Source organism: Cygnus atratus, chromosome 15, assembly GCF_013377495.2.
Source record: "Cygnus atratus isolate AKBS03 ecotype Queensland, Australia chromosome 15, CAtr_DNAZoo_HiC_assembly, whole genome shotgun sequence".
Classification (NCBI taxonomy): Eukaryota; Metazoa; Chordata; class Aves; order Anseriformes; family Anatidae; genus Cygnus; species Cygnus atratus.
Window position 1 is genome coordinate 13,378,803 of NC_066376.1, and position 9,686 is coordinate 13,388,488.

General features: G+C 45.2%; 2 protein-coding genes and 1 non-coding gene across 3 annotated transcripts; 2 read left to right on the top strand and 1 right to left on the bottom strand.

Annotated features, from left to right (window-relative positions):
- Positions 1-881: 881 nt before the first annotated feature.
- On the bottom strand, positions 882-2,956 carry NDUFB6 (NADH:ubiquinone oxidoreductase subunit B6). Its single transcript, XM_035549043.2, has 4 exons — positions 2,666-2,956; positions 2,493-2,585; positions 2,109-2,153; positions 882-1,046 (listed from the first exon to the last, which is right to left on the bottom strand). Exons 1-4 carry the CDS (start codon positions 2,843-2,845, stop codon positions 978-980), a joined length of 387 nt encoding a protein of 128 aa, XP_035404936.1. The 5' UTR covers positions 2,846-2,956; the 3' UTR covers positions 882-977.
- A 9-nt stretch (positions 2,957-2,965) lies between these two features.
- EEF2KMT (eukaryotic elongation factor 2 lysine methyltransferase) lies at positions 2,966-9,102 on the top strand. Its single transcript, XM_035549042.2, has 8 exons — positions 2,966-3,256; positions 3,341-3,403; positions 4,706-4,786; positions 5,015-5,116; positions 5,311-5,444; positions 6,292-6,599; positions 7,922-8,071; positions 8,744-9,102. The coding sequence occupies exons 1-8, from the start codon at positions 3,179-3,181 to the stop codon at positions 8,842-8,844; spliced, it is 1,017 nt and encodes a 338-aa protein (XP_035404935.1). The 5' UTR covers positions 2,966-3,178; the 3' UTR covers positions 8,845-9,102.
- TRNAK-UUU (transfer RNA lysine (anticodon UUU)) lies at positions 3,016-3,088 on the top strand. Its single transcript has one exon. It is a non-coding gene; the product is annotated as a tRNA-Lys (tRNA).
- Positions 9,103-9,686: the final 584 nt, after the last annotated feature.

The following is a 9,686-nucleotide window of genomic DNA, read 5'->3' on the forward strand; positions in this document are numbered from 1 at the left end:
ACCTTCGGTGCCTCCAGTTACACTCTGAATTGCTGTTTTAGTCATTTCTATCCCCAAAGTAGCCACCAAAATACTTGTGGGTTTAGCACTAGAGTAGAGGGCAGTATTCCCCAGTGCAAAGTGCCACGGGTGTGAGGGGACAGTGACAGCAGGACGACTCTGAGTCAGGAGAGGCTGAAGACAGAGATAAGTGCTAAAGGATAAAGAATTTTGAATAAAGAATTTAATAAGAATAAGGAATTTTGACTCAGCACTTCCAAACCTCACCTCCCTACTTCCCTTAAAACAAACTAACAGACAGACCTTTTGGGAGGGCTCACGAACCTCTGCTCTCCTCCCCAGCTGGATTCTTTGCTCGGGAAGAGGCCGTTTGGGGCAGACTAAATTCTCATCATGCCGATTCACAGGCTGGGATAGGGGAGGCCAGTGGGGCACTAGGAAACAGTGCCACTTCTGCTACCCTCTGCTGGCTGGGATGTGGAAATCCACGCAGGTGGAAGCTTAACTTCCACCTATTAGTCTCCATTACCTTTTAATAAGATAACCTATTATCTTTTAATAAGTCTCTATTAAAAGCAGTTGATAGCAAAGGGATTGCTAGGCTGTCTGGAAGAGGACAGTTGTCGTGTGCGGGTGTGCAGGAGCTTGCCAAGACACCCTGCCTTTGAGCAGACTATTACACAGTTCCCAGAAATCTACAGCACCTCTGCTGTTACTGCGAGGCCCACGTCGTCCTACCGTCAGATCACATCAGAAAAAAAAGGAGGTGGGGAGGAAATCACAAGGGCTTAGCAATAAAACTCACGGAAAGCAAAAGAAACTCCCACATGAGTAGCAACTGGAACAGCTTGGACTAAGGAGAAAGTTAACAACAGAAAAGATGAGGCAACGCAGGATAAAGACTTTTATAGAGGAGAAAAAGCAGCTGGCTGCAGTTCTCGCCGTGTTTGCTCAAAGAAGAAATCAGTTTTCAGCCATCAGTGGTGCCCAGCAGGTTCGTCTTTCAGGGGTGGAATAACTTCTCCCGTCTCTAAAATTCTGTCCCCCTAATGGGATGAGAGAGCATGGTGAGCATTTTCTCTTACAACCAATCTATTCCTTTACACAGGTCAGTCTTTCACTTCAGCTGTGACTGTCCCCGCTTCCAGACAAAAAAATCTTACTTCAGTTTACCCAGAACACTCTCATTCACTCAACATTTCCCAGGGCGCTGGCAAAACATCATAGCCACGTTATCCGAAATCTGTACTCGCTTTACCCCTTTCTTTTCATGCCATGGAAATACAGACAAGCATTTAAAGAGAACATTGTTTTTAAAGTTTGCACCAGATTTATAGCATTCAACACAGCACCACCCTTAGTGAGTCTCCAAAGCAGTCTTCAAACTCAAGGCCTGTGGCACATGAACTGCGTAATCCCTCAAAAAAAAAATCAATCCAATGCCTGACTTTTGTTTGTTAAAGCTTCAGGCACTGCCACGGCCTGCTGAACTGACCTTACTCAAGTGGTTGAGCTGATGTCAGAGACCCACAGCTTGACCGTACGTTGCTGTGTAGTTGATAGGGGTGGAACTTTTAAAATTATTTTTTATTTTTAGATGAAGCAGAAATATCAGAGCCAAACTTATACAAGAGTATTTGCCCACCAACTTGCTGCACTGATCACCGAGTAACAGCTCAGAGCAGTCCAAGAACCACTAAAGACCAAACAATCTGACAGACACTGGGCAAACCGAGAACTGAAGAGGAAAACTTCAGGCTGCGGTGAGCCCTGCGGGGTCTGCGTGCTCCAGGCGCAGACCCCATAAGGGGACGTTTGTGCTTCCTGCCCAGGATGGGCAGCGCTGCCAGCCACGTACTTGGAAGTCTGCAGTTACGAAAGGGAAATGCCAATGAAACAGGAGCTGTCTGCTCTAAGAACGAGACAAAAACTGTTCGAGAATACCGTAAATGTAGCGCAGTGCTGCTTCAGGACAAGCTGCCTCGTGTGCATCCTTCTAGAAATTCTCTTTGCAGTTACTGCACAAACCTGTGCTTCTCCTCACGCCTTCCTTTCTCTGCCTCTGTTTTACAGAGCTGGAAGGTAACACAAGTAGTCAACAGGCTTACCGGGAATATTGCTGGATTTGATGAAACGACACCATACGGCGTTCTCTGAAAGCGTGAAGGGGGAGAGAGAGAAAGGAGCATCACCCAGATGAAACATAAAAGATCTTCTAAAGAGAACACAACCCTTCTAAAACACAAACTCTACTGAGTACCAGGCTCATTAGCCTGGGTTCTTTCCACTAGCTGATGAAATACTGGAAGCTGATAAAAGCTTCCCCCCGGTGCCCGCAGCCCCCGTCGCCCCTAACTCCCTCCTCCCACACACCTTCGCAGGCAGCGCAGGGTCACCCCCCCCCCCTCCCGGCCCCGTGTCCCCAGAAGTCACAGCCGGCCCCCCCCCCCCCGCTCCCCGTCCCCCGGGCACCCTCCGGCCCCGGCACGCACCATGACATGGTACTTCACGTAGTAGTGGACGAGCCAGGCGGGGATCAGCACCTGCGCCACCAGGAAGCCGCCGGTCTGGTAGGTCCTGAACACCTGCGGGGCACGGAGCGGGTCAGGGCCGGGGCTCGGGGCTCGGGGCTCGGGGCCCGGGGCCCGGGGCCGCCCCCCCTCACCCGCTGCCGCCAGAGGCCGCCGGGCTGCAGGAAGCGCTCCCAGAAGGCGGCCACGGGCCCCAGCTGCCGCCGCGGCAGGACGGGCTCCCGCTCGCTCAGCTCCTGGTCCCGCAGCCAGCGCCGCCGCAGGACGCGGAGCTGCTGCAGCCGCAGCTTCTCGTCCGCGCTGAAGCCGCCCATGGCGAGGCCCCGCTCCCGCTCCCGGCCCCGGCCCCGGCCCCGCTCCCGGCGGGCACCGTGTCCTTGGCGACGGCGCGCGGCGATGGCGTCCTCGGGCCGCGCGGTGCTGACGCCATCGGGCGGCGGCAGGGGCGGGCTGGTGGTGCCGTCCCCGCGGGCCGCCGCCGAGGGCCTGGATAGCTCAGCGGGGAGAGCATCAGACTTTTAATCTGAGGGTCCAGGGTTCGAGCCCCTGTTCAGGCGGCGGCGCTGCTCTTTCTTGGCGCTTCCTCTTTGCGCGGCTGCTTCGCTTCGCTTCGCTTCGCTTCACGGCCGGACGCCGCTCCCCGGGCCATGGCGGAGCCGGAGCTGGGGCTCCGCTTCCAGCGGCGCTTCTTGGCGGCCCGGCAGCTGCGCGCCTTCCCCTGGCCGGTGAGGGCGCGGGGCCGGGTGGGGAGCGAGGGCCCGGCCCGGCCCGGCCCGGCTCAGCTCAGGTTTCCTCTCCCTCTGCTGTAGGAGCTCGAGCAGAGGCTGAGGAGCGCCCCGGATTCCTCCCTGCTGGTCGACATCCTGCACCAGGTGAGGGCCGGGCCCCTTCGCTGGCGGTCGCCGCGATAACGCTGTGGTGCCGAGCTGGAAGGGCAACGCACGGCTCTGCTGTGGGGGAACCAGGGGGTCGGGGCTGAGGTGCTTTATCAGCAGGTAAGTCAAACCTTACTACGTTTAGTTACGTAGAAATAAGTTTAGAACTTTGCGTTATTTAGCCAGCGTCATCTGTGAGAAAACGCCGACTTGTTTCTCAGAGCGAGGGCAAGAGGACCCTGGAGGACGTGCCAGAAGATAGGTGAGGAGCTCATGCTGTGCGTGTGTCCCTGGCTGTGTACCCAGCCAAGCTCGGTGCGCAGGCCTAAGTTGAGACAGCACGATAAGACAGAACGAGATGGCCTGAGCATGCACAGGAAGCGGGTCCAAACACAGCGAGGAAGACTACCGACGACCACCGGAGAGCCCCAAAAGACCCCAAGTGAAAACAAATGTGCATGTGTCAGAAACATTTATGTATTTTAATGAGTTACAGGAAATAGCACGAATGTATTAATTATGTATACATATATATGATATATATATTCATATATATCTATGAAATATACATATCACATATACATTGACATGTATATTTTGATTGTATATAACCCCCATAGCTTGAACAATTCAGCATGCACACTAGGTGGATTGATCCCCTGCACATCCATCTCCGCAATTAAGGAATGCCTGCTTTCTAAAACTCCAAATTGAGTCTTATAGAGTTTCTTTGGCTGCCTCTTACAGTAACATTTGTGCCAGCCTTCCTTCAGACCCAGCAGAACAGGTCACTTCCTTTCCTTCCTATTACTTAGCTGTTCTTTATTAGCATCAAAATTAAAGCTCAGTGCACCTGGGCAGAGATGTCCCTAATGCCAGGAGCAAGCCTGCCAAGCTGATTTCACATCCCTGTGCCCTGGATGTTAAGAAAGAAGCAGGTGAGCCAAGACACCCTAGGAATCCCTTACCATGTTCTGTCTGCATGCTGACAGGAAATCACAAATGAGGCAGCAAAGCAAAAGGAATAGAAGAGAAAAAGGAGAAGAGCAGCTAGTCGGACACTTTTCACTCAATTTTGCTATTTATTTTTTTTGAAAAGTGAAAAATACATTTGTTGCCACAGATCTGAAACCTAACAGACCAGAAATCACCAAATTTCTTTTTCTGGCTCAGCATCAATTCTTCTAGCTTCAGACTCAAATCACTGTGCATTTTGTGTCCTTCCTAAGATCTTCACTTGGTAATGGGTTTCAACTGCAGTTGTTTTTTTTTTTTTTTTTTTTTTTTTTATCATTTTAGACCATTCTCCACCCTCTGTGTGTAAAGTATCCCCCTTCCATCAAGTACAGAAGATGCTTTCTAACTGAACTCATCAAAAAGGTAACTCTTATTTTCCATGTTGCTTGTAACTTTGATTCATCTTGGGATGGGTCTTCTTGAAAATATACCATTGCGGGCCAAGCTGAATTATTCTTAATAATATAAAACAGCATTTAGTGTAAAATGTTACGGCCAATAGTGTATTAAAGTGGTATTTAACGTGTGGGGGTTCTCTGTTCCATGACTAACAATTTGATAACTGAAGCTGTCCTTTTCTCTTTCACGCAGCACGAATCCACAACAGCTGAACCCCTGGATGAATTGTACGATACACTAGCAGATATTTTAAATGAAGAAGAATCTACTCACTGTTACAAAAACTACTTACTGGTAAAAACTAATAATACTGCTTTGTTATGAATCACTTTTAATCATGTAAACTAAGCAACAAGTGGCTTTAAATGTCACATCCAGAACCTAGAGTGCTTCTGACTTTTTTTTTTCTAGGCGGTAATATTGACTGTTAACTGCAAAACCAATTGCCTCTGCTAATCCATCTTTCTCTTCCTGTGCGTGTCCTCCAGCCTACTGGAGAATCCGTTACTCTTTCTGAGAGTGAGGCGATTATCTCTCAAGGAACCACAGGGCTCGTCACGTGGGATGCCGCTCTTCATCTTGCTGAATGGGCAATGGAGAACTCCACAGTTTTCAGTAACAGGTAAAAACAGCATCACAGACAGAAAGATGGGGAAAGAAGCCAAGGTGTTTTCATTCATACCATAAGCAAGTTATATGCACAACTATAATTTTATAACGCACAATATTTACCCCAAAATAACTGAAATATTTGAGTTGGGCTACCAGCTGTTGCTTTTTTCTGTTCTGCAAGTTAAACTTTAATTCATGAGATGACTTCATAGTTTAAGATGGGCTTCAAGATGAAAGCCATTACACCACATAGTCTGGCCTGCTCGGTATGTTTGCCGTTGAATTTTAGCTACCTTGCTGCCTAGCCAGTAACTTTAATTAGTGCACTTCCCTCTTTGACGGGATTCATCCCATCTAACTTCAAGTGTTTGTAGTGCAGATGTGCACACCTAATCTCATCACCTTGACTTTGTTTATAATCAATGGAGATGAACAAGCACTTTTGGGGAAAGGTTCAGCTAAGCTAATTTTAAGTATCTACCTCACAAGAAAGGAACTGTGCTCCAGAATCATTTGTCTCTCTCCACTGACTAAGAGAAGAACTGTAAAACCAGTTTAAATGGAGACAACCATGCTGCAAAAGTCAAGGAACACATGAAACATCTTGCCCCAGTGATGGAAGTACTTTGTACCATATGGAAAAGCAGGAGAAGTACTTCAAGTGATGCGTTTTTATGCTTATAACTGCATCTTGTTTACCATCTTTACGAGTTATTTTAAATAAAGATTATAGATGGCTTACTCAAAAAAATACTGAAATAATTTGTAGTTGATTTTACCATTAGATATAATTGGAATGTTTTGATGTCGTAACTCAGAGTCCTAATCAATACTTACTTTACTCCATTAACCTTCAGGACTGTCTTGGAATTAGGAAGTGGGATTGGCTTCACTGGACTGGCAATCTGCAAAACTTGCAACCCCAAGGCATATATATTTAGTGATTACCACCATTGTGTTCTCAAACAGCTGACGGAAAACATCCGTTTGAATGGCTTTGCCGTGGAGCCTGAAACTATTGATCTTATCCAAACAAAATCTGAAGGGCAGGAGGCAGAAGGGATGAACTACCAACAACCAAAACTAATTGTTGCAGAGCTTGACTGGGGCTCAGTTACAGAAAAACAATTGTTGGATCTGCAACCAGACGTCATCATTGCAGCAGGTACTTTTCACTTCTGATTATGCCCAACTGTATGGCATCGTGCAGGAATAAATAGGTAACAGAAACAAAGGTATTTGTTTGCAGGGCTCAGTCAACCCTGCTTTGGTTATTGTGTCTGGAGAAACATCTCCCAGTTCATTTCACCACTTTGTCTTTTTAAGCTATTCAACAGTTGTTTACCCAATACTGAAGAGAAAATTATTTTTCTTTTCTGTATTTTTTAAATCCAGAAACAGGTGATAAATCTGCCACCCTTGAGACCCTCGTCAATTTTAACTGGAAGCATTATCTTTCTCATGAGGGATAATATTAAAAAAAACACACTACTTTTTTGGAACTTGCTTATATTCAAATCTTGAGGGAGTTTATAAAAATCTATTAATGGAAAATATAGCAATAATGAATTTTGGAGCTGTAACTACACAATTTTACTCCCCAGCTTAGGGGTTTTGCAAAGCAAAAATCACCTAAGAGTTCAGGTAAAGAAATGGTAAAATGTAATTGTCATCTTGATTACAATTCTTTGTAAGGCATCACATGTGATACATTACATATGTGAGTTCTATAAAATGAAGTCACTGCATGTATGTTAACTTAAACCCAGACCTACTGCTGACAGAATGCACAGAACAGCCTGATTTAGACTCACGAAGGCGAGGCGATTCAAAACAGAGGGTGAATTACATATATCTGCTATTTGCTGGTACTCCAGGACATGCTTCTGCTATGTTGCATCATGCGTTAACTGGTACACGTGTCTCAACGTTACTGTGTAGTAAACAGCCACCTTTAGTAGGTGTTATCAGTTCTGAACACAACTAACACAACTGACAACTTTCAAACTCACAGCGTCAAGAAGTAAGGCTGATCTTTTGCAGCCCTTAATGGTCAGGTTTTCCACCTTTCATCAGTATTTCTACTTGAGGGAAATTACTCAGAATAAAAAGTGCTGCAGCTGAAATCAAGACTTTTCCACTCAGCCTCTGAAATACAGATTTCTAACAACATGGTTTTGTCCTGCTAAGGACAGTCGTAACAGTACCAATGCTCAACTTTTTTGCTGTGTCCCTGAACACAGACTTAAACACAGGATCTGACAATCCATTACAAAAAGAAGCAATGATCTTTAGTGATCTTGGACCAACAATGGAGATGAGGGCAATTTGACATAGCACATAAAATACTATTTTCTAAAATCTCTTCTTGAAAACTTGTAATCCCTCGATAGAGGCATTCTTCCGTAAGTAAATACTTTATAGCTTTATTTCTGCTTCTTGCTCAACAATTCTTAATAAATATTGAACATTGCCCTTTTTTTGCAGATGTGGTATATGATCCAGAGATAACTTTAAGCCTTATCGGTATGCTACAAAAACTCTCAACTTTCAGAGCAGATGGAAAACCTCCTGAGGTCTATATTGCTTTCACAATTCGTAATCCAGACACATATCATCTGTTCCAGGCTGAACTAGGTAGGTACCTTTTTCATCAACTGTATCAATAATTCTGACTTCTTTCCCAATTACTTAGCTGTAGTAGAGATGAATTTTTTTTTTCCTTGCAAAGGGTACTGACCAATAACAGGATTCTTGTGTCCAAGAGCAGCCTGTCCAAGAGCAATAACCCTTCCAAATGGATCTGGTCAGGAAATTAGGCTTTAGCTTCTGGCTACATCCTATCACAACTCTCAGTTGTTAGGAGTGTCAACTTGAGATGAATTGCAAGTTTGGTGGCAATAGGAAAAATTGTAAAGGTTAAGCTTGAAGGAGGAAAAACATCTGTGCTGCACTGTCACTGTGATAATGTTTCAGATGCAGCCTAAAACTCTTTTATCTTAACTGTTCTTTGAGGGTTAAAAAAGCTAGAACTTTAAAAGGGGAAAGGATGTTTTTTTCTTCATATGCTTCAGAAGTCCATCTTTTGCAGCCTACTAGCTGTACAGCTGGCCTACAGCCATTGGCTAATTAACGAAATGCTGAATGCACAGCACAAGCATACCTGTTAACTTTAAAAAATACATGCTCAAGCATTTGCCTGTAGCTTGCTTTACCAGCACGCTAAGATCGCCTTGCAGAACTTCACATGCAACTTTTGCTCTTCATTTTACTAAGCATAAATATGATTCCCGATGTTTCTCTTTGCAGATAAAGTTGGGATTGGATGGCAGATTATTCCAGCCCACAGCAACAGTATTTTTCTCTATGATACTCAGTCAAACGTAACTATTCTGCAACTATTTATATAGATTTGGTAGATACAACACAAGTAGTTTTCAGACCAGCAAGTGCTATCTCATCCTTGCAACAAGACTACCTTGAATTCCAGAAACTTACAAGAGAGGCACGCACCGAGGATACACTTCTATGCGCAGACTGCTGTCAAAGTGAGCTACATTTCTTTCTGCAGTTGCCAGCATGCATGCAAGAAAGGAGATGCCTCTTAGAAGTATCTGTGTATCTCAAGCTGTAGAAATAAAAAAAGCCCTAATCATAATGCACTTTGATTCTGTAGATCGGAGCTCAACAATTTGTTCAAACATATTTTGATTTGTAAATAGCACAGACACGTCTGTGTTACACAGAGCCATGATCTGTGATCACAGGATGAGTATCTCATACTGACACGGGAGCAGAACAACGTCTTACAGTAATAGATGTTTTTTAATACTAAAGCCAGTTGTAACTATTTTTTTTATGCATTTGCATGCTTGCTATGTGGGTCATCTTAAAACAGTGTGAGTGATACCTACAGTAATTGCAGATAGCGTCAGGGGCTTACGTGATGCTGCAGGAAGAGGTAATCGATTCTACTATAGATCAGGTGCATCTTTACTCTGCAGTGATGACAAAAGTCAGTACTTGATTTACATTTCTCTCACATAGGGCCTATCACTTTTATAGTTAGTTATGAAGAAGTCAACCCCTCAGATTGGTTAGAAGACACAAAAAGAATCACTGTCTGTAGTGGTACGCTGCAAGCATGAAGAATTTAGCTTACCTTCCTTGAAACTTCTCATAATCCATTACGCATTTTGCCACTGGACAGTATTAGTCCTGAAGCAGAATCAAATGTGTTGCTTTCTCTTGA

Excerpts from the sequence above, each read along its gene's own strand:
- NDUFB6 (XM_035549043.2), bottom strand. The coding sequence starts at position 2,845 with ATGGGCGGCTTCAGCGCGGACGAGAAGCTGCGGCTGCAGCAGCTCCGC. Across the intron at positions 2,154-2,492 it reads ACGTGAAGTACCATGTCATG|AGAACGCCGTATGGTGTCGT; the intron begins GTGCGTGCCGGG and ends TCACGCTTTCAG. Across the intron at positions 1,047-2,108 it reads CAAATCCAGCAATATTCCCG|GGGGACAGAATTTTAGAGAC; the intron begins GTAAGCCTGTTG and ends TCATCCCATTAG.
- EEF2KMT (XM_035549042.2), top strand. The coding sequence starts at position 3,179 with ATGGCGGAGCCGGAGCTGGGGCTCCGCTTCCAGCGGCGCTTCTTGGCG. Across the intron at positions 3,257-3,340 it reads TGCGCGCCTTCCCCTGGCCG|GAGCTCGAGCAGAGGCTGAG; the intron begins GTGAGGGCGCGG and ends CCTCTGCTGTAG. Across the intron at positions 3,404-4,705 it reads TGGTCGACATCCTGCACCAG|ACCATTCTCCACCCTCTGTG; the intron begins GTGAGGGCCGGG and ends TTATCATTTTAG.